The sequence below is a fragment of the Aquarana catesbeiana genome, linkage group LG10 (genome assembly GCF_042186555.1).
Source record: "Aquarana catesbeiana isolate 2022-GZ linkage group LG10, ASM4218655v1, whole genome shotgun sequence".
NCBI lineage: Eukaryota > Metazoa > Chordata > Amphibia > Anura > Ranidae > Aquarana > Aquarana catesbeiana.
This window is the reverse complement of record NC_133333.1, coordinates 115878196-115903156: the sequence shown is the minus strand read 5'-3', so window position 1 is coordinate 115903156 and position 24961 is coordinate 115878196. Positions and strand designations below refer to the sequence as shown.

Below are 24961 nucleotides of genomic sequence, written 5' to 3'. Positions count from 1 at the left end.
AGAACTCTGAAGAAGCTGCAGCGCAAACCACACAGCAAAAAAAGGGGCTGGTGAAACAGGCACAGGTAGGCAAGACTTGGGAGAGGTCTGGGGAAGGTCTATGGTTCCTAACCACAACTGAACTAGAACACAAAAACAAAAAAACAAAAATTTAACTTCCCCAGGGGACCAAGCGCATTTAGCAATTGATCCTGTCCTGATTGGAATCTTCGTTTGTCACTGAATGCACTTCTATATGCTGGCTGTAGCTCCATGCCATTTCGAAGCCCAAAATTATGGAAGTTACTGTGGGGGAAGAACAGCCAGAACAGAAACCCCCAACCTCTAAGCTGTTTTACCAGGCACTTATGAGCAATCAGCACCGTCACTTGTTCATTCATAATAGCAAAAGATAATTCAAGAGCTGTAGCTCTGTGTAAAGTATATGCTGGTGCTCGGTGTGTGTAAAAGCAGCTGCTGGCAGAATACAGAGCGCTGCAGCTCAGTGATCTTTTACTAGTGATCGAACAGGACCATGCTGACTTTTCATTATAGCGACTGCTCACTCAGCATTGTGGCTGCTTTTACAAGTCACAGCCATTGCCAATGAACAGCGATGTGCGTTCGCTTTACGAAAAAGAAAAAAAAAAAAAAAAAAAAAAAAAAGTCAGGCTGGTGCCATATATGGCACAGCCTGACAACACTAATTCATAAAACAAGCTTAAACCACAAAAAAAAAAAAAAACTCCAAAGAAAAATCAGATCCACTGCTTAAGAAAGAAGTACCCTGATGCATCTCCAGACTAATACGTGCTGAGTGCAACATACATCACACAAAAGTGAGTACACCCCTCACATTTTTGTAAATTTTATTATATCTTCATGTGACAACACTGAAGAAATGACACTTTGCTACAACGTAAAGTAGTGAGTGTACAGCTAGTATAACAGTGTAAATTGGCTGGCCCCTCAATATAACTCACACAGCCATTACTGTCTAAACTGCTGGCAACAAAAGTGAGTACACCCCTATGAAGTGAAAATGTCCAAATTGGGCCCAAAGTGTCAATATTTTGTGCGGCCACCATTATTTTCCAGCACTGCCTTAACCCTCTTGGGCATGGAGTTCACCAGAGCTTTACAGGTTGCCACTGGAGTCCTCTTCCACTTCTCCATTACGACATCACAGAGCCAATGGATGTTCTCCACCTTCCGTTTGAGGATGCCCCACAGATGTTCAATAGGGTTTAGGTCTGGAGACATGCTTGGCCAGTCCATCACCTTTACCCTCAGCTTCTTTAGCAAGGCGGTGGTCGTCTTGGAGGTGTTTGGGGTCGTTATGTTGGAATACTGCCCTGCGGCCCAGTCTCCGAAGGGAAGGTATCATGCTCGGCTTCAGTATGTCACAGGACATGTTGGTATTCATGGTTCCCTCAATGAACTGTAGCTCCCCAGTGCTGACAGCACTCATGCAGCCCCAGACCATGACACTCCCACCACCATTGCTTGACTGTAGGCAAGACACTTGTCACTTTGTACTCCTCAACGGGTTCCTGCCACACTCTTGACACCATCTGAACCAAATAAGTTTATCTTGGTATCATTAGACCACAGGACATGGTTCCAGTAATCCATGTCCTTAATCTGCTTGTCTTCAGCAAACTGTTTGCAGGCTTTGAGCATCATCTTTAGAAGAGGCTTCTTTTTGGGACAGCCATGTAGACCAATTTGATGCAGTGTGCAGAGTATGGTCTGAGCACTGACAGGCTGACCCCCCCCCCCCCACCCCCACCCCTTCAACCTCTGCAGCAATGCTGGCAGCACTCATATCTATTTCCCAAAGACAACCTCTGGATATGACGCTGAGCATGTGCACTCAACTTCTTTGGTCGACCATGGCCTGTTCTGAGTGGAACCTGTCCTGTTAAATTGCTGTATGGTCTTGGCCACCATGCTGCAACTCAGTTTCTGGGTCTTGGCAACCTTATAGCATAGGCCATCTTTATGCAGAGCAACAATTCTTTTTTTCAGATCCTCAGAGTTCTTTGCCATGAGGTGCCATGTTGAACTTCCAGTGACCAGTATGAGCGAGTGAGTGCAATACCAAATTTAACATGCCTGCTCCCCCATTCACACCTGAGACCTTGTAACACTAACGAGTCACGACACTGGGGAGGGAACAATTTTCACTTAGGGGTGTACTCACTTTTGTTGCCAGCAATTTAGACAATGGCTGCGTGCCGAGTTATTTTGAGGGGACAGCAAATTTACACTGCTATACAAGCTGTACACTCATTACTTTACATTGTAGCAAAGTGTCATTTCTTCAGTGTTGTCACAAGAAGATATAATTAAAAAAAAAAAAATTTACAAAAATGTGAGGGGGTGTACTCACTTTTGTGAGATACTGTATGCCCATGTGAGGATTTTACTCTGTAATGCCACCTAATTGTCAGTAATGGCTTTGCACATGAAGATCACGGCTGCATGGTGCTGAAGAACATGGGTACTATACTTTGACTTATTCGTTTAGCACTATTGGTTTTTACGTTTTATATTGTTTATGTTAATATTGTGGAAGGGCAGCATTATATTTACTGCCTGATGTTTGATGGATTTATATATCATTTGTGAAAGCCAGCTGCTGAACCTAGCTTGTTTATATTTTAGCAGTGCAGACCGTTTTAAACTGCCCAAGTAAAACACCTTAGCCTCAGTTCACATATTTGCGATGCAGGAACCAGAGCAATTCCAGTGCGGGTTCCTGCATCGCACGTCACCTGGCGGCGATTCACTGCCATACATGAACCGCTGTGGGCGTCAATACAAAGTTATTGACACCCCAAGATCGGATCGCAGTGCGAACTGCCAAATGGTGCAGGAATCGGATAGGTGTGAACACCCATGCGATCCGATTTCAGTGCGGAACAAAAAAAGGGTCCTTAACCATTTTGGTGCAAATGTGATGCAAATCAACCATACAATGATTGAATTTGGATCGTATGCGATCTGCACAGCGGTGCGAATTACATGCGATGTCTAACATCGCATTAGTGTGAACCCGCCAATAACACCTAAAAACTGTTCAAAATCCCACAACTCCTAAAAGAAGCCCTCAAATGAAAATACTGAATTGGTATTAAAAAAAAAAAAAAAAAAATCAAAGTGCAGATAATAGCACATTTGGAATACTACTGATGGCACTTGTAAATCCCAAAAGGTGCTCTGCAAGGGCCCCCAACTGCAGAAAACCTAAGTGCTATAATTTCAACCCAAATGTATACAAAATTAAACACCCAACAGTGTGCACAAGGATAACCAAACTCAAATGTTGATCAAATGTGCACCGATCCCCTATATTTCAAATTATATACCAAGTACAACTGGGAACACCTTACACATAGGCGATATCCTTACCTCATCTAAAACTATCATCTGAATATGGTCAACTTTAGCTACGCCTTTTTTGATGAGATCCAGAATCCTTCCCGGAGTTGCTATTACCACATGAACTAGAAAATAAAGAAAATCATGTTAGACAAACATTTACAAAGTGGATCTTAACTTACGGTAGAAATACCTTGAGTTTCTTGGAAACAGTACAGAATACGTGGGATTTGGGAACTAAATGTACAGTGAGGGGAAAAGTATTTGATAGCCTGCCGATTTTGTACGTTTGCCCACTGACAAAGAAATGACAAAGTCTATAAATTTTAATGGTAGGTTTAATTTAACCACTTCAGCCCCAGACCATTTGGCTGGCAAAAGACCAGAGCACTTTTTTGCGATTCAGCACTGCGTCGCTTTAACTGACAATTGCGCAGTCATGCAACGTGGTTCCCAAACAAAACTGACATCCTTTTTTTCCCCACAAATAGAGCTTTCTTTTGGTGGTATTTGATCACCTCTGCGGTTTTATTTTTTGAGCTATAAACAAAAAAAAAAAAAAAAAAAAAAAAACACAATTTTTGAAAAATTTACTATAATAAATATCCCCCAAAAAATATTAAAAAAAAAAAAAAAGTCCTCAGTTTAGTTTAAAAAAATATAAATGATTGCAATGAGCGTTTATTGGTTTGCACAAAAGTTATAGCGTTTACAAAATAGGGGATAGTTTTATGGCATTTTTATTAATTTTTTACTAGTAATGGCAGCGATCTTTATCCTGACTGCGACATTATGGCAGACAGATCGGATAAGTTTGGCACCACATGTATGCAGTGATCGGTGCGATTAAAAATGCGTTGATTACTGTGTAAATGTGACTGCTAGTGGAGGGGTTAACCAGGAGGGGGCGCTGTAGGGGTTAAGTGTGTCCTAGGGAGCGATTCTAACTGTGGGGGGATGCTGTGTGACAACACTTATCAAGGCTCCCGATTACAGGGAGCGGTGATCAGTGTCATTAGGCAGAACGGGGAAATGCTTGTTTACGTCAGCATTTCCCCGTTCTTACTCTGTGACACGATTGCAGGTATCGCCGCGGACCCGCAATCACACGCACGGAGCTCGCGGCAGGCGCCCGCCCACAAGCCGCATCTTAAAGGGCAACATACAGGTACGTTAATATGCCTGTATGTGCCTTTCTGCAAACGTATATCGGCGTGAGCCGGTCGGCAAGCAGTTAACAGTGAGACACCCCAAACCAAGAAAAAACACATTTCAAAAGAGTTTTAAATTGATTTGCATTTTAATGAGCGAAATAGGTATTTGACCCCTTCGCAAAACATTACTTTGTACTAGGTGGCAAAACCCTTGTTGGCACAGAGATGAGACATTTCTTGTAGTTGGCCACCAGGTTTGCACAAATCTCAGGAGGGATTTTGTCCCACTCTTTGTAGATCCTCTCCAAGTCATTAAGGTTTCGAGGCTGATGTTTGGCATCTCGAACTGTCAACTCCCTTTGCATATTTTCTATGGGATTAAGGTCTGGAGACTGGCTAGACCACTCCAGGACCTTAATGTGCTTCTTGAGGCACTCTGTTGCCTTTGGCCATGTGTTTTGAGTCATTGTCATGCTGGAGTACCCACCCATGACCCATCTTTAATGCCACGGCTGAGGGGTATTCTCACCCAAGATTTGACGGTACATGGTCCCATCCATCGTCCCTATAAGGTGAAGTTGTCCTGACCTCTTAGCAGAAAAACCCTCCCAAAGCATATTGTTTCCACCTCCACGTTTGACAGTGGGGATGGTGTTCTTGGGGTCATAGGCAGCATGCCTCCTCCTCCAAACAGGGCGAGTTGAGTTGATGCCAAAGAGCTTGATTTTGGTCTCATCTGACCATAACACTTTCACTCAGTTCTCCTCGGAATCAGATGTTCATTAGCAACTTCAGACAGGCCTGTACATGTGCTTTCTTGAGCAGGGGGACCTCACAGGCACTGCAGGAATTCAGTCCTTCACGGCGTAGTGTGTTACCAATTGTTTTCTTGGTGATCGGTCCCAGCTGCCATGAGATCATTGACAAGATTCTCCTGTGTAGTTCTGGGCCGATTCCTCACCGTTCTTATGATCATTGAAACTATGATGTGAGGATCTTGCATGGAGCCCCAGACCGTGGGAGACGACAGTTTTGTGTTTTCCATTTGTGAATAATCACACCAACTGTTGTCACCCTCTCACCAAGCTGCTTGGCGATGGTCTTGTAGTCCATTCCAGCCTTGTGTAGGTCTACAATCTTGTCCCTGACATCCTTGGACAGCTTTGGACTTGACCATGGAGAGATTGGAATCTGATTGCTTCTGTGGACAGGTGTCTTGTATACAGATAACAAGCTGAGATTAGGAGCACTCCATTTAAGGAGCTCCTAATCTCAGCTCCTTACCTGTATAGAAGACATCTGTGAGCAAGAAATCTTGCTGATAGGGGATCAAATACTTATTTCACTCATTAAAATGCAAATCAATTGATGAGTTTTTCTGGATATTTTTGTTATTCTGTCTGTTAAAGTAAACTTACCATTAAATTTAAAGACTGATCATTTCTTTGTCCGTGGGCAAATGTACAAAATCAGCAGGGGGATCAAATACTTTTTTCCCCTCACTGTACTTGAATATAGAGAACTGGCTTATACAGCTTAACTACTTTGCAGGTAACTGACTGGCGCAGATCTGAAGCCAACCATGCACACAATTGCAGGTTAATTTACTAAACTCTGAATACTGAGATCACCAAAGCTTGCATATATCAATTTTAACAGTCCTTCGAAGGGAACCTATACAATGATGGAAAGTGTGATACAGCATGCGCAAAAAGTATCACCTTGCAAGTATGGGATAGAATTTTTTTTTTTAGCCCTCATTCACATTGGAGCGACTTGACATGCAATTTGACAGGTCAAATCGCATGAAAAGTCCCATCCTATTTCTGGCAATCATACTGTTCAAATCAGTGCGTTGACTTTGCGGTGCCGCATCGATTTGAAAAAGTAGTACATGTACTACTTTAGGCGATTTTGGGTGAGACTTAAATAGACATCTGTGCAGGAAGCCGCACAGAGGTCTTCAAAGTCGCACTGAGATGCGGCTTTGAAATCATACAATTTTAGATGAAGTTGCACGATTTCAAAAATTAGCAAAAACTGTATGAAAAAGTAACAGCACCATAACTATTAAGGTGGGACTTGAGTCTGCTGTTTCAATAGCTATTTGGGACAGCCCCTAATATAAGCAACCTGCCCAACCGTAGGTGGGCAACTTTACACACAAGCAGGGGACTTCATCAAGACTGGAGCAACAGAACCTAGAGCAGCTTTGCGTGGGCAGCCAATCAGCTTCTATTTTTCATTTCCAGAGGCCTAGAAGATAACTGGCTAAAAGATTCCGACTGCTCCAGTTTTTGCCTAAAGCTGATGTCCATGTTTCATGTCACTTTAAATAGTTAGTTCATTTGGACTAGCTTGGTCCAAACTATGTGCTTCACTAAGCACTATATGAACTCTTAACTTCAGCTGCATACAATACTGGAATCCAAAAGACTTCAGTCTCACACCCGAAACAAAAAGTGGTGCTCAGCTAGCCATTCATAGGCAGTTTTGTATTCTGTGAATGAATACAAAGCTTCCTCTGATTGGCCAAGTCAAAGTGTGATGTCAGCCAGCCCCTCCCATCTCCTTTCCTCAGTTTAGTTTTAAAAATCGCAATGAGCGTTTATTCATTGGTTTGCGCAAAAGTTATAGCGTTTACAAAATAGATAGTTTTATGGCTTTTTATTAATTTTTTACTAGTAATGGCGGCGATCAGTAATTTTTATCATGACTGCGACATTATGGCAGACAGATCGGACACGTTTAGCACGATTTTGGGACCATTCACATTTATACAGTGATCGGTGCAATTAAAAATGCATTGATTACTGTGTAAATGTGACTGAAGAAGTTAACCACTAGGTGGCGCTGTAGAGGTTAAGTGTGTCCTAGGGAGTGATTCTAAGGGGGGGGGGGGGGCTCTTTGTGTGACATCACTAATCCCTGCTCCCTATTACAGGGAGCTGTGATCAGTGATAGTATCATTAGGCAGAATGCGGAGATGCTTGTTTACATTAGCATCGCCACGTTCTGCCTCACCGTGAGACGATCACTGGTATCCCTGCAGACATCGGATCACGGAGCTCCCAGTGGGTGTGCGCCGCCTCTTAAAGGGCAACGTACAGGTACGTTAATCTGCCTGTACGTGCCCTTCTGCCACAGTATATCTGCGTGAGGCGGTCAGGAAGAGGTTAAAAAGGTCATGTGCTCCAGCTCAAATTTTAAATCTTGTGAAATACTGCGATAACTAGACAAAAAAAAAAAAGATTACATTGTTCTAAATGCTTATATCAACTGGCTCACATCAGCGATCTGACTGAATACCTAAAGCTTGAGGTAAGCATTTTCCTAGCCTGCCATTTGCTTTTATGGGCAAGCTGAAAATGCAATTTAAAAAAATAAGCCATTACAAATTAAATGGAAGTATCCCCTTTTTTGGCAAACTGCACTATTTAGACCATTTTAGGCTTCTGGCATTCACATATAAAGGGTCAGATTTGCAGAAGCAGTGTCTTGTGGACTTAAGGCTTACCTGTAGATAGATTGAGGGTCCAGCATGCACTCTGAGGGTCCAGCATACTGGACCTTCAGAGCTCTGTCCTGCAGCCGACAGCTCCCGTGTGCATGTGAGGGAGTGACGTCACAACGGCTCTGGCCACTCACAGCTGGAGCCCAGAAGGAAGACCGGGTACATATTATAGCCCTGTCAGCGTGCCGCTGAAGGGCTTTGTTCTTAGGCATTTCATAATGTGCTAGTATGCACTGCATACTAGCACATGCTGCCATTGCAAGGGATCCCCCCCCCCCCCCAGCCGTGGTTTACTACTGCTTTAATACATTCTGACCTCTTGTGAAGATATTGCCTACCTGTGTCATCCAGTCTCATTATATCATCTCTTAGGTTGGTGCCTCCAGTTGTTGCCATGACCTTTACCCCTCCAAGGTGCTTGCTAACTTGGATACAGATCTGACTGACCTGAAGTGCAAGTTCTCGAGTCGGTACAATCACCATTGCTGGGAAAAAAAAAAAAAAAAAAAAAAAAAAAAAATCAACTTTTCTTCTAAAATGCATGTTGAACAGAAATTAACTGAAGTCTCAGAATTGACTTGATGAATTTGTGCCCACCTTGTATGACATCCTTCTTTAGGTCCAGCCGTTCAAGTAAGGGAATGAGGTAGGCTCCACTCTTGCCAGTTCCATTCTTAGCTCTAGCCAGGATATCCCTACCAGACAAAGCAATAGGAATGCTCTCCTCCTAAAAAGGACCAACAGTCATGCGATTATTGTCAAGGTCTAATGCATCAAGCCCAAGCTCAGATTTTAGCTTTACCAACCTGTATTGGAGACGGTTTTTCCCATCCCATTTCAAAAATCCCCATAAGCAGCTCTCTTTTTAAACAGTAATCTTCAAACTCATTGCCTTTTGTGGAGGTGACATCCTGGAATGATTAAAAAAAGTCAATTTACTAGTGAAATAGGTTTCAAGATCTAGAACATTCAAAATTGACTTTAACTACTTAGAAGTTTAAAAATACTAATTTGCTTAGTTTGATTTGCTCAGGTTTGTGATCAATGCCAAATTTCTGAATAAAACCTAACCAATTAAGGCGGTAGATGCCCTAGTAGCATTAACCACAAAATTAAATCAGTATTTCCCCCAACAGCCTCTCAAAAAGCTACTATAATAGGTTACCTCGAGCAAAGATTATTCCTGTCCCCAGAAACATTTCCTGTCTAAAAATATTCCCATTTTAGAATAGACAAGTGGAGAAAGATTATTGGCTCAATGCAGAGCAGTTCTGTTGCCAAACAGTTGCCCAGAAGCAGCATGTTTAGAACCAAGATATTCAAAACAAAAAAACAAAAAAACAAAAAAACAAAAAAACAAAAAAACAAAAAAACAAAAAAACAAAAAAACAAAAAAACAAAAAAACAAAAAAAAACAAAAAAACAAAAAAAAACAAAAAAACAAAAAAACACAAAAAAACAAAAACACAAAAAACACATGTAGCACTAACTCTCGGTGGAGCTGCTGGTTTAAAGCGGGCTGTTACCTTCACTCTTGATACCTCCGTTTCACCAGAACCGGGTCTAGGGTCCCGGTGAGTTTACCTCTGGACAATATAAGCACCAAACACTTGAGTATGTTTTCCAATGCTTTAATGAACAATAAAGGACGTAGCAGGAAAGAGGCGGAAGGAAAGTTGCAGGGAAGCTCAAATACCTTTTCTTAGTATTCTTTAGAACATTATTTGGAATTGAACACTTGTAGTTGAATGCACTCCCCTTGTGGGATTCAATCTTTGCCCGCCTGGATGGGCATCTCATTTGCCTAGCAGCCAGTACGTAGCACAAACAAAAGTCTCTGCCACAGACTTGTTTGGAATAAAACCCGTACCATCCTCTGTCACAGGATGTATTGGTTTACGATGAATGTCAAACAGTACTTGAACCTTTAAGCCAACCCGGCAGTACTATGCAGTAAGACTACTTCAGGATACGTCCTCCAACCGAGTTACCAGGCCCCTCTCCAGACCAGCATTACGCATGATCCTTCCATGACGGGTCCTCCCCTGGGATCTCCTCAGTTGTCCAGCTTCTTCACTCAAGATAGACAGCTTAGGACCGTTCCTCTGCTGCTGTGGTAGGCCCCAGACAGGCTTCTGGGCCCACCCACACGCCGCAGCGACGTGGGCCTCCGGAACGGAGGACCACGAGGTGGTACTCTTAACGCATACCTGTCAGCCAGGAGGGCCAGCAGGTGGCTGGAAAACGAACCCCTAAACATGGCGTCTGTCCCATAAATACCCTCTCCCAGAATGCAACTCGGAGGACCACCTCCACCGAGTTGTCTCCGGGACAGAGGAGCACTCATACGCTTCAACACGTTGCCTTTCCAACATCAGCCCATGGTGCCGACACCCACCGGCGCAATGTGGAACTACACGCAACTCGGCCAAGCTGGAACAGAGGCAAATCTAACTTCACCTAACAAGTAACCCACAAGATTTACCTATCAGTGGTAGATTAAAAAAATCTACCAGCGCTACACAAACACATGGATAAACAGATTTGTCTTAAGTAATAGCAGGCAATCGCACTGGCATTTTTTTCTGATGTAGCAGTGACAAGTAAAAATGAATTTAGTATATTTTCCATTTATATTCATTGCATTTATCTGGTACCCTTTTGTGCCAAATGATTGCATGCTGCAAGGCTGAGGTGGGTCAACAGTGGCAAAGTATATACAAGTGTGGAGTGCATAATAGGGCAAAATGTACAGTGGTGTACATAATTCTCCATTGCAGTATAAAACAAACCACAGTGCATTATAAGGCAATGTGCAGGAAGGAATTACAGCAAAGTGCAAAAAAACATATGCCATAATGCAGAGGAGCGGTGTGGCCAAAGCAACAATGTGCAGTGTATAGAACACTTGGCGCAGTGTACAGCATAGACCACTGAATAATAGTATACAAAATGAATTGGAAGTGCCACGTAACAAATTCCTAACCAGAAATGTAGTACAGAAACCATTTAGGCCCCTTTCACACTGGGGCGGTGGGGGCGTCGGCGGTACAACAGCGCTATTTTTAGCGCTGCTGTACCGTCGATCTTGCAGCGGTATTCGGCCGCTAGCGGTTCGGTTTTAACCCCTGCTGGTGGCCGAAAAAGGGTTAAATCCGCTCATACAGCGCGGCTATAGCCGCGGTATTACCGCGGTATAGCCGCGCTGTCCCATTGATTTCAAAGGGCAGGAGCGGTTTAGGAGCGGTGAATACACCGCTCCTTCCCCGCTCCAAAGAAGCGGCTTGCAGGACTTTTTTACCGTCCTGTGAGCGCACCGCTTCAGTGTGAAAGCCCTCGGGCTTTCACACTGAACAAACAGCGGAGGCTGTTTAGGGGCGGTTTTCAGGCGGTATTTTTAGCGCAATACCGCCTGAAAACCGCTCCAGTGTGAAAGGGGCCTTACAGATCTTAACAGGGAAGACAAACATGAGCCACCTAAATTGAAACGCTGCCAGTGCTCAGGGGTTTTGCTATAATCTACAAGCATGCGCAGCATATTTGCACATTATGTTGAGCAGGTTAGTCTAAGTGCTCTCCTCCAGCAATGTGACCCGTTGAGGTCTCCCTCGACACTTGTTTTATTTTCCCCTCATGTACTTCCAGGTTCAGAGTCATCCTGGCACCAAGGCCATGTGGAAAATGTACTGAGCTTCTTATGTGCTGCTCCATGTTCACAAAACATTGCTGGCAGGCAGGACAGAAGCAATATTTGAAGAAGAAACTCTTCTGCAATAAACAAAACTGCACTATTGCCTGCTAGCAATGTTTCTCCATAGGCGTTCTAAACCATCAGTATGTTCACAGCAAACATCCAAATTAGTTTTTTTTTTATCTCCTAAGAACAAAAAATGTTAGTTTATCAATCCTTAGAAATTGTGGCTTTTTTTTTGCAGAAGTACATACAGACAATTACCAGTTGTTGCTTGCTGGGAAAACTGCAATTGTGCATTAAACTGAAATCTCAATTTTATCAGCCTTCCCGAGCCATCTTCTGTGAGGAATAAAACACCTTCCCCTATGTAATGAAGATTAGGTGGGAGGCATTTGTAGTGCAAATCAGGAGCACAGCCTAGAGCAGCCTTTTTCAACCAGGCTAAAAATGTATCAAAAACTGTACACAGGCCAGCAGGTGGATCAAGCCTGCCTTTTAGTTACACAAAGCCATGGGTTTTCATTGTGCACCATTATGTCTTTCTAGACACCGGCATCCTTCCATCCAAGGACATCAGTTGAGGATATTGTTGTGTCCACAGCATCCTTGTTTGCCCCTCCTGTGCCCCTCTCCCTCAGCACTGGGGTCACATTAGCTGAGTAATGGAAAATAGAGGGAGAAGAGAAACATTGGAATACTAGTCAGTACCAGTGTGCAAAAGTAGATTTGCTTTGGAAGAGTAAAATCACCCCCAAGGTTGGGTGTCCTACGTGTGGATATTGCTGCATTATAAAAAGCCATTAGAATAGTTTACATTTAAGAATGGAGTGCCTCAACACTGTCCATAATGTTAAGGCTTCATGCACACTAGACATTTTTACAGCTGCTGTTTTTGGCTTTAGATTTTTTTTCTGCAGCCAGCAAACTCCCCAGCACTTGTCCATGCACACATAGGCCATCAGGCTAAACCTAAAAGCTAAAAACACTACATTAAAAAAAAAAAAAAAAAAAAAAAGTTGAGAAAACACTAGCCTAGGGTGACAATGCTACTCCATAAAATACAGCAAGCATTTTTTTCCTAGGCATGTGGAAAAATACAGTTGAAGTAATTTATTTTTTTTAAATGACGTTATACTTACCTGCTCTATTGCAGAGCAGCTCCCAGCCTCCTTTTCTTGGGATCCCCACCGGCGCTCCTGGCTCCATCCTCCCGGGAATGCCCCCATAGCAAGCCTCTTGCTATGGAGTCACTCATGCTTGCTCACGCCTGAGCCGACGCTGTGTCCGCAAGACACAAAGCACGGCTCAGCCCTACCCCATCCTCACTAGAAGAGATTTACAGCAGCAGGAGTCATTGTCTCTAAGCCAATGAGTGACTCTGCTCTCGTGTAGGTCGCTGTATCGAGATTGGGCTCAGACAAAAAGGGGTGCTGTAATGAACTGCATGCAGGCGTTTTTTTTTAACCTTCATGCATAGAATGCAAAAAAGGTAAAGAAAGACCTTCAGCCTTTGCAACCACTTAAACCAGACAACCCAATTCGTTAACTTTAAGGCCTCATGCACTCTGGACGTTTTACGTTTTTACAGCAGCCGTTTTTGGCTGTAGACGTTTTTTTCTAGTCATTAAGCTCTCCATCATGTTATCCTATGTGTCCATGCACACAGGCTGTTATCAGTTTTGGGCAGTGGCATTTTTGATCAGTAAAAAAAACAAAAAACAGTGGGTTCTGAGAGACGTTTTTCAACTGTAAAAATGCTCCAACGCTGATAAACGTCTATAAACACTCAAAAACATCGCTCACCAGCGTTTAACATTTTTGATCCATAAAAAAAATAAAAAAAAAAAAAAAAAAAAGCGGAAAAACGCTAACACGCTTACAAAAGAAGCCAAAAAAAAAAAGTTGAAAACTCACTGCAAAGCTACTGATGTTTTAAGAACGTTATTTTAACGTCCAGTGTGCATGAGGCATAAAGGTCTGGCTTTTGACCTGCAGCAATTGTTCTTGTTGAGAACCACACTGCAGATGAAAATACATTTTCTACCTACAGAATGTCACTATGTTTCACAGTTAAGGTCCATGCACACCAACTTAAACACTGCTCCTAGGAGTTCAGTGTTTTGCCTGTACAAGCAACTGTTGTGTCCATGCACATTAGGACGTTTAGACTGGTATATTTCAAGTTCAGCATTTAGATAGCATGGCTTTAGTTTTCTGCCAGAAAACTTCTCGCAAACGCTAAATGCTAGTACAAAACAACTCAAAATTAGCGTTTTCCTGCCAAGAGCACTGGCTTTTTAAGCCAATGTGCATGGGCCCTTGAGTTAAAAACAATCCTGGAAAAAAGGACTACCCAAAAGAAGACTCTTATGTGGCTAAATGCAATAAGAAGCCTCCTTTTCATACAACTCGATCATTCACAGCTGTTTATATGCTTCTATAACTGCCATTATTTTTCTTTATTAATAGCATACACTTGGAAAAAAACGAGTCCTGGCAATAGTAAAATGTACCACTTGTTTGTCCGCAGTTGCAGTGCAGATTCAGGCAAAAAAAAAAAAAAAAAAAAACGTTTACACTGGCCAGCAACTTACAGGGTAGCCAAGACCTTTCCACCCACCAAAGTGACCAGATCTTTCTAATCCTGAATATAATATAAAGTAAAGTCTCACCGAAGTCTTGATTCGAAGATCTTTTGGAGGGAGTTTTAACGTCTTCTTCCAGTCGTCACCAGGTCTACAAGTAAGAACACCATTTTAACATATTGAATGCAGTAACCAAAATCCAACAGTACTACATAGACCTAGAGCAGAACCACCATCTTTTGCTCAAAGTATAATGTAAACACATAATTTGAATTTACAACAGCATATAGCCCTTTAAGTTTTTTTTTTTTTTTTTTTTAGGTTGTACAGGGACATCCATTAAGACCAAACAAATGAACAAGATACTAACTTCACGAGAGTAGCACACACTGAAGGGGCAAACAGGTTTAGTAGAATAGTGCTGACTAAAGTAACAAGCTTAATCAAGGGGTAGCGCCATACAACCAGTTATCTTTCCCAGTAGAGACGAGCGGAGGTTAATCAAAGAGTGGAAATGAAATCTGCTAATAGATAAATATCTATAGATGGGAACCAAGGCTTTCCCACTGGGGAAAAAAAGGTAAAAGGATAACAGAAGAAATGGGTATGGAGAGGGAAAGAAGGTGAAAAAAGGAGAGAGGGGGAAAGGGCCTTTACCTCGGGTGAATGAAAGGTCTACGAGTCTTTAGCCACTTGACGCCCGCCATATAGCAAAATGACGGCGACAAAGTGGTACGCATCACGGCAATCGTTGCAGTGTGTAAGTCTGACACACCTGCAACACCGAAGTAAAGAGTCTGATGGAGACTCTTTACCATGTGATCAGCCGTGTCCAATCACGGCTGGTCACAGTGTAAACAGGAGGCGGCGTTGAGCAGCTTTTCCTCACTCGTATCTGTCAGACGCGAGGAGAGCCGATCAGCTGCTCCTCTGACAGAGGGGGTCTGTCCTGATTAATTATCAGCGCAGCCCACACTGGACCACCAGGGATGCCCCCAGGGATGCCAGCCTAGACCACAATGGATGTCAATCAGTGCCCACAGTGGGCATCACTGATCGGCATCCATGCCGCCTAGCAGTGCCACCCATGTGTACCCATCAGTGCCACCTATCAGTGCCCATTTGTTTAGCAGAAAATAAAAATCCCAGAGGTGATCAAATACCACCAATAGAAATCTATTTGTGGGAACAAAATGATAAAAATTTAGTTTGGGTACAGTGTAGCATGACCACGCATTTGTCATTCAAAATGCAGCAGCACTGAAAACTGAAAATTGGTCTGGGCAGGAAGGTTTACAAGTGCTCTGTATTGAAGTGGTTAATGTGTTCCAGCAAGGAGATTCTTACCTTCCTTAGAAAAATTTAAAGTCTGTCCAGTAGAACCATTTCCTGATTGTTTAAGGAAAGAACCAAATCCTACATCGTGTTAATTTGTTCAACCTCGCATAGCCACACAGATTGTGGGAGGATTGGGGTTCTTCCATTTTAGAGGCTAGCGGCTTTAGCTGCATTCAGAAAGTGTTGCAATATAGATCTTTTATAAGACTTAATAGGGATTGGGGAACGGGCGTAGCAGGAAGAATGCAAGACAGTCAAGAATCATGAAATCTGAATTTTTGGGAGATCTTCCTCACTTCATCCCAGAAAGATCTCAGCAGTGGGCACTTCCAATAAAATGTATAAGGGTGAGCCCTCGTCTTTATTGCATCTCCAACAAATGTTAGTACAGTCTGCAAATAGTCTATGAAGTATAGTGGGTCATCTATTCCACCTGGGGAGCATCTTAAATTAGTCCTAGAGTCATGTGCCTTGCCAATGATTATTAAAATTTCTAAAATCACATACAATGAAAAGAAAAGATGAAAATGCTCATTACAAGTAGTTGATGCACCATATATGGGATTGTTGAGTTGGACCTTTGTTTACACTGTACATCTGGTGTGCACATACTTTTGAAAAGTGAGGGCCACTTAAGTGAATTGGTAACTGGTCATGGGCCACAATGAACTATGGGCTTTTACAACCCCCCCCCCAAACTGCAAATGTAAACGAGCCCTCATTGTCCTCAACTCCCTATGAAGGTTGCTTTCACTGATGCGCTCCGGTTTACCTGCACTGCAGGTGCAGCACACCAATGGCTTTCCTGCAGCTTAGCTGCACCGAGTAGGAAACTTCTATTACACCTTGCGGTTGTGTGGACCTTTCTGAAAGTGCACCAAACTCCTGCATTCAGGCGTTTTGGTGGGCTTTCAGAAAGAGCACCAAACCCACAGGATATAATGGTGTGACAGCGGCTTAAACCATCGTAAAACTATTGCTCATATATGACCAAACGCTGCAAAACTGATATTATGCCCATGCTGTCATGCCAAAACTGATTTTCATTAACTGACCTACCCTCGCTTTCTGCATCTGTAGGGATCAGACAATAGAAAGTGTTGCTGCCCCAGGAGTGCATTTGGAATCACTCCACATAGGACAGGTGCTATAAAGGAAGCATGCGGCTTCAGCTCCCTCCACAGCCACTTGCTTCACTTACCACGGCTCCATCCACAACACGGATGATCTGGGACGGCGAGTTGGCAATTCATGATCTGGACCTGCTGACCCCCCATCCCAAATGTGGCCCATTGGTTGGGCACCCTTGGCGTACAATATATTACCGATGGAATTTATAGTTAGAAAATTAATTTCGTATATCAACCAATGAAATCCCAACTGAACACATTGGGAGAAAAGGGTGAGAAAAAAAAAAAAAAAAAAAAAAAAGGATTAAGAAAAGTGTCAACACCTATTTGTCCCAATTCCATTTTAATGAAGCATCTAGTCTTAGCAGTTCAGCCCTATACCCACCATGCCTACTGACAGTCGGTCCAGCATTAAAAGTGAAGTATGGGGGGTTTTGTTAAGATTCATACTTGGGTGGATGCAGCAGATGGATTATGCATCCCAGCCCCGCCACCTCTTCACTGAGAACTGAGCCAATGAACACAGCCGATGGATCGGTTCTCTCACCTCCGAGCGGACAGCTGCTGCCTGTCAGCAGCTCTGCTCCTCCACACTCATTGGAGCGCTGAACTGTGGAGGGGAGCGGCTCGCTGAGAGGCTGAGACTGCCATCAGTCCAGGTAGCTGGCGGATCAAGACTCCCAGAGTCAGGATGACACGCTGCCTGGACCAATCTTGGTGATGTCAACAGTAGGGCTGGGAGATTTTCCCCCCCAAAAAAATCTGAGATTTTTTTATAAAAAACTCGATTCACGATTCGAATCCGATTTTTTTTTTTTTTTTATTATATTAAAGTGCATCAAGTCTACATCACCGTATATACTGACACACACTACATCACCGTATATACTGACACACACTACATCACCGTATATACTGACACACACTACATCACCGTATATACTGACACACACTACATCACCGTATATACTGACACACACTACATCACCGTATATACTGACACACACTACATCACCGTATATACTGACACACACTACATCACCGTATATACTGACACACACTACATCACCGTATATACTGACACACACTACATCACCGTATATACTGACACACACTACATCACCGTATATACTGACACACACTACATCACCGTATATACTGACACACACTACATCACCATATACTGACACACACTACATCACCATATACTGACACACACTACATCACCATATACTGACACACACTACATCACCATATACTGACACACACTACATCACCATATACTGACACACACTACATCACCATATACTGACACACACTACATCACCATATACTGACACACACTACATCACCATATACTGACACACACTACATCACCATATACTGACACACACTACATCACCATATACTGACACACACTACATCACCATATACTGACACACACTACATCACCATATACTGACACACACTACATCACCATATACTGACACACACTACATCACCATATACTGACACACACTACATCACCATATACTGACACACACTACATCACCATATACTGACACACTACATCACCATATACTGACACACTACATCACCATATACTGACACACTACATCACCATATACTGACACACTACATCACCATATACTGACACACTACATCACCATATACTGACACACTACATCACCATATACTGACACACTACATCACTCAGTGATGTAGTGTGTCAGTATTCAGTGATGTAGTGTCAGTATACAGTGATGAGCACATTGCTGTGTGATGCCATATGGGGGTATTTTCATATATTGAGCACAGTGCTATGTAATGATATTTAAGAAGGGTGAATATATGGAAATGGGATGTGATGGGATGTGACTTCTCTCCTCTGAGGTATTATTCTTTCTGGCAGTGATCATCACATGGCTATCAGTATCACTATCTCATGAAATACACCATACAGGCAGCTCTGACTCACCCTCCCTTCTCGCTCTCTCTCTGCAGCCCGGGAATGTCCCTGTGATCCCCCCACCCCCTCCTCCTGATATCACAGCCCTCCAATACACAGCGGCGTTCCACCAACAGCCTCGCCCACTACCCCGCCTACACACCCACCCACGCACAGCGTCGGGCCTCGCGGACTAGGCCCGCAGCTCCTCAGGCCCGGCGCGGTGCTGTAAAAAAAAAAAAAAAAAAAAAAAAAAAAAAAAAATCTAAAAAAATCGATTTGAAGAAGATTTGAATCGATTTGACCTCTCAACTCGATTCAAATCGATTTTTTTCCCAGCCCTAGTCAACAGAGAGCGGACTGCAGACTGCTCTCTGCTGAAAACGGGTCACAGGAGTGCAAAATGAATTGCACTCCTGTGACCCATAGGAGAAGCCCAGCCAAATGAGCCCAGGCATGACTTCTCCTTTAAGACCTAAAGCAGAATCAGTTCTTGGGCTTGCAATCCTCCTGTGGAACACAAACCGCGCACTACACCATGCATGTGGCACTTGGAAGAAGCCTTGTATTTTTTTTACACTGCCTCAGACTGCTGTGATCAGTCAGGAGACCAACATTTGAGCCCTCTTTTACAGTTAGTGGGAGAAAAAGGGCGATTAAATGAATAAGCCATTAGCTCCCAATCACTGTACAGATTATGGCAGCAGATGCCAAGTTTTTTTTTTAATCCTCATCTTTCCACTGCACATGACCTGTTTATATTAACCCCTATACACCCCTCTGTATGACCTGCACATGCTGTACATTTTGCACCATTAGCAAGCAACATGTTTAACCATTTCAATATCAAGAGGTTAGTTCATAAAAAAAAAAAAAAAAAAAAAAAAGGGTCATGTTGGCATTTGCACTGCCCTAGCATTAGGGGAAACTGGCTTTCAACATGTGAGTCTTTCCATATAGTTAAAAAAAAAAAAAAAAAAAAATAATACATCAGTCGATACAAAAAGCAGCTCTATAGGTCACAAAAAGTTGTCAAGTGCCCCCCCCCCCAATTGGCTGACTGACTGCAGCGGGAGCCAATGGTGCCGCTGTCTCAACCAATTGGGGGGTAGTCCCGGGCAGCCAAAACACTCCATCACTGGATCTAGCAAGACCTCAGGTAAGTATTAGGGGGGCTTCTGCACACAGGTTATTTATCTTAACCACTTAAAAACTGGCCACTGTATATAAATGTCCTTGTGTTTGTGGGGTGATATCTGAATGATGCCTGTAACTACAGACATCATTCAGATATCATTTTCAGCCGGCGATTCTGTGCACGATAAGAACGATCATAGCGGCAGTTCCGCCACTTGATCGTTCTTATAGGAGACGGGAGGAGACGTGTCCCCCCCCCCCCATCCGGTGCTTCTCCGGGCTCTCCTGTGCCATCGGGAGCCCGGAGACTGAATCTGCCGGCGCCGGATGAGGACGATAGAGATGACTGGTGACCAGATGGTCACCAGTCATCTGATGGTCGGAGGACCGTGCGCGACGTTATGACGTCACGCCCGGGTACCCGGAAATAACTGAAGACGCGATCGTGGCTGTCAGCACGAGATTGTGAATTTTTTTTACCAATCTCGTGCTTTCCAGCCTGGAGGAGAGATGTGGGGTCTTATTGACCCTGCATCTCTCCATAAAGAGGACCTGTCACAGATTCCTATTACAAGGGATGTTTACATTCCTTGTAATAGGAATAAAAGTGAAAAAAAAAAAAAATTTTAAAACGCCCCGGTAGTTTGCGCTCAGAAGCAAATGCACACGCAAGTCCCATTCACATATGTAAACGCTGCGTGCCTTAGAGCATGTGCAACAATTCTAGCACTAGACCTCCTCTAACGCTAAACTGGTAACCTGTAAAAAAAATTTTAAGCCTCACCTATGGAGATTTTTAAGTTATGAAGTTTGGCGCCATTCCATGATTGTGCGCAATTTTAAAGCATGACATGTTGGGTATCTATTTACTCGGCGTAACATCTTTCACATTATACAAAAAAATTGTGCTAACTTCACTGTTTTATTTTTTCAATTCATGAAACCATTTTTTTTTCCCAAAAAAAGGTGTTTGAAAATTATTGCGCCAATACCGTGCGAGATAAAAAGTTGCAATGATCATCATTTTATTCCCTAGGGCAGTGGTTCTCAACCTCTCAAGTGCCGTGACCCCTTGATAAAATTTCCGAAGTTGTGGAGACCCCCAACCGTAAAATTATTTTCATAGCATGGGTTGTCAGCACTCAAGGCAAGGCAAGTAATTTGCGCCCCTAACCCATGGACATTTAGTGCTCCCTGAGTCCCTTCCACTCGTACAGTATTAAAACCCCTTATGGTACATTTTAGGATGTACCACTCTTTGTTCTCCTTTCTTTCCCTTTTACCTCTCTCTATCCTAATCTCTTGGTTTTTTCCCCCATCCCTCTTTCTAGCCATCTTTCTTGTTCTTTCTCTTATTCTTTCTCTCCCTTTTTCTTTGTTCCTCCCCCTTCCATGTATTCTCTATTTTTATTCCTTCTCTTACTCCTTGGTGGGGGGGGGGGGGGGGGGGGGGGATGAGTGGCAATGTTGGCAGAGACAGCCAACTAAGGTGCTCTTGATCAAGCTCATCTGCTGATCTGAGAACTGTAGTGGGGACTTTTAATGGCAACTATAATCACAGGTAGTGTTACTCACTGTGTCTCCGAATTGGTGGTGTCTCGTAGCAGTGACACCTATGCCGAAATCAGGAGATGGGGTCTCCTCCAGACGGCGGGCGGCTGCAGGCTCCAGGGACAGCCCTGCTGGGCGGCCACAAAAAGGCTGGGAGAGCGGTGCAGGCTTCAGAAACAGCCAAGGATTTGGTGACCCCTGGCAAATCATCATTTGACCCCCGAGGGGGTCCCGACCCCCAGGTTGAGAACCACTGCCCTAGGGTGTCTGCTAAAAAATAATTTTTGGGGGTAGTAATTTTCTAGCAAAAAAATGATGATTTTTACATGTAGGAGAGAAGTGCCAGAATAGGCCCGGTATTGAGGTGGTTAAAGTGGAGTTCCACACACTTTTACAACTCTTCAGCATCCCTCACTAAACTGCACTGTAAACAAATTTTTTAATTTTTTCTCAGCACCTACTGTATATCTGCTGTATTCATTTTTCACTTCTTCCTCCCTGGCCGCAGCCCATCGCATCATTTCCTGTTTGCAATGCCTCCTGGGAAGGGAAGGCAACTTCCTCTGACACTGCCGTTGCTATGGACACCTGACCTGAAACCTATTACACTGCTTGTGCTGCACTGAGCATGTGCGAGATCTGCAAGGATGAGATCCAGAAAGAAATGCAGTCTGGCTTCAGATGCCCACACTTAAGATGGCTACGGCCTGCTGTAAGTTTATAAAACAACAAACTACTGCTATAAACTAACAAAACAGACCTTAGTTTACAGACTAACTTTACTAGAATACATTAAGCTTGTGTATTATAGGGGTATTTTTATTTAAAAAGTATAATTTCGGCTGGAACACCACTTTAATGCATAGAATGTATCAAAAAAAAAAAAAAATGAATACAACATTGTAGATAAAAGACAAAGTGGATGTAAACCCGAATTTTTTTTTTTTTTATATACTGTAGAGTATAAGATTTCCCATCATTTGAGCCCAGTCTTGTCACACAGAGTTAATCCATCTCTGAGCAATCCTCTTATTGTTCAGTGAGATAAATCTTGACAAACTGAGAAAAACTGTCAAATAATCCCCCTTGCTGTCAGTTGAGTGACAGGTGATTAACATCTTGTGCACTAGCCTAAGACACAGGCATTAATTTTTTAATCCCCCCCCCCCCCCCCCCCTCCTTTCTTCAGCAGCTCTGCAAGGATTGGCTGTTCCACACCTCAGCATGATTTGGCATGCTGAAGTCATGTTGTTACTTTCCTGTCTTTTCACTGGATGCTAGAGATCATAGCAGAAGTTCAGTGTTAGAAATAAACAGGAGAAAATGCATATTGACAAGGGGAGTGTAGAAGTGGGCGGGGAGTCTACTGACATCACGACTCCACCCACCGAGCTCCAGACAACAGACCCACCCACAGAATATGCAGTTTTTCGGGTCTCATAACAGACAGAGGGGAGATATTTGACAGGTAAAGATACATGCAGGAGGCATGTATATCCTTATAGATAACCCCTATGGCAGTAGTTTAGAAAGGATGATATTGGATTTACATCCACTTTAAACTAAATTTGACACCAAAGTTAACACTGCACACAATCATTATCTTAAAATACCAAAAGAAAGCGGTGTGAAAAAAAATGATAAAATTCATTTTGGTAGTGTTGCAATCACCAGTTAAGAATTGTAAAGGCAGGTTTATCTTAATGCATTCTATGCATTAAGAAAACAAAAAACCTGTGTGTAACAGCCCCCCAACACTTACTAATTACCTACCCAAGCCCCTTCTCTCTCCAGTGATGTTCACAATCCCTTCAGCCATTCAGGACACTCCTGATTGGAGGAGACAGAGCAGTGGCAGCATTGACTCCCGCGGCTGTCAGTCAATCAGGGGAGAGGGGGGGGCGGGGGCCAGGTCGGGGGGTCTGTCTGAATGGATACACAGAGCTCCGACTCAGCTTGGGTGCCCCTGTGGCAAGCTGCTAGCTGAGGGGCACTCAGAGGGAGTGGTAGCAAAGAGGGATCCGAGAAGAGGATCAGGGCTGCTGTATGCAAAACCAACTGCACAGAGGAAGTGTAACTTTTTTTTAAACGAGCCTTTACAATCACTTTAAAGTAGTGACAGGGGTAAAAGCTTCCAAGGTTAAATACACATTTTTGGCATGACAGGTTTAAGAAATTTTGATCAGGCCTCGCATATTAACAGACATCACAATACAAAATGTTGGAAGCAAGTGGTAATTTTTCAATCTTGCTTGTATGCAAAAGGTCTTCCCCCTTCAGGTTATGCATTTAACATACTGGTAATAATTAATAACTGGTAACAATAATTTAGTCAAGATCATCATGGGGGAGTGGGGGATCCACTAACCTACTGATACATAAAACGGTCTAGGTTTTACATTTACAAATGCTATTAATTTTGTGCTTTTTACAAATTACAATTAGCAACAGATGCTCCTAATTTTCTTCTGGCTGTAGTCCAGCTTACAACGTAATGGCAGAAAGATAGTAACACTAACATACACATTCTACACAGGACCCAAGTTATGTGCCAGCATTTTGAAGTGTATAGCAGGTTAAAGTGGTGTTCCGGCTGAAATTATACTTTTTAAATAAAAATACCCCTATAATACACAAGCTTAATGTATTCTAGTAAAGTTAGTCTGTAAACTAAGGTCTGTTTTGTTAGTTTATTGCAGTAGTTTGTTATTTTATAAACTTACAGCAGGCCGTAGCCATCTTAAGTGTGGGCATCTGAAGCCAGACTATTTCTTCCTGGATCTCATCCTTGCAGATCTCGCACATGCTCAGTGCAGCACAAGCAGTGTAATAGGTTTCAGGTCAGGTTTCCATAGCAACGGCAGTGTCAGAGGAAGTTGCCTTCCCTTCCCAGGAGGCATTGCAAACAGGAAATTATGCGATGGGCTGCGGCCAGGGAGGAGGAAGTGAAAAATGAACACAGCAGGTATACAGTAAGTGCTGAGAAAAAATTTTTTTTGAAATATCCAAATCGTTTACAGTGCACAGTTTAGTGAGGGATGCTGAAGAGTTGTACTCCACTTTAAAGGAGCCAGCAGCCACCCACGTTCTTAACCAATGACTCATTGGGGGTGGGCATACAAGCAAGCGCCCACCTCGTGAACCATACCAGGTCACGTGCCCTCAACACGATTATGGGGACAAGACCCCCACAACCCTCGCCAATGGTTGAGGGGATCTGCAGGCAAGGGGATTTTTGGAATTTGGAAGCCCCCTTTAACAAGGTGGCCCCCAGAGCCTGGGTCCACCCCTAAGTGAATGAGTATGGGGTACATAGTGCCCCTACTCATTTACCAAAAGTGGTAAGAGTAAAAACAGCCAGTTCTTGACAAGTTCTTTAAATTGTCCTCCGGTGTAGATCCAACATCAATTACGATGAACACTGGCTGCTGATCAATGAAAAAGGTCGGCACCCGACGCTGGCTCACGCTGTCCAACAGCATCGCTCCATAGCTGCCGCTAAATAAATGATCCATTAACATCACCAGGGTGACTGCCCCCTTGT

General features: G+C 43.3%; 1 protein-coding gene across 1 annotated transcript in view; it reads right to left on the bottom strand.

The window, feature by feature from the left end:
• The window catches only part of DDX6 (DEAD-box helicase 6), a 77798-nt gene that overhangs the window by 24054 nt on the left and 28783 nt on the right, over positions 1–24961 (bottom strand). Inside the window, exons 3-7 of the mRNA XM_073602491.1 lie at positions 14401–14464; positions 8841–8945; positions 8632–8761; positions 8373–8519; positions 3397–3491 (exon numbers count right to left, since the gene is read on the bottom strand). Of these exons, the coding sequence (XP_073458592.1) occupies positions 3397–3491; positions 8373–8519; positions 8632–8761; positions 8841–8945; positions 14401–14464 (541 nt within the window). The remainder of the gene's footprint in view (positions 1–3396; positions 3492–8372; positions 8520–8631; positions 8762–8840; positions 8946–14400; positions 14465–24961) is intronic.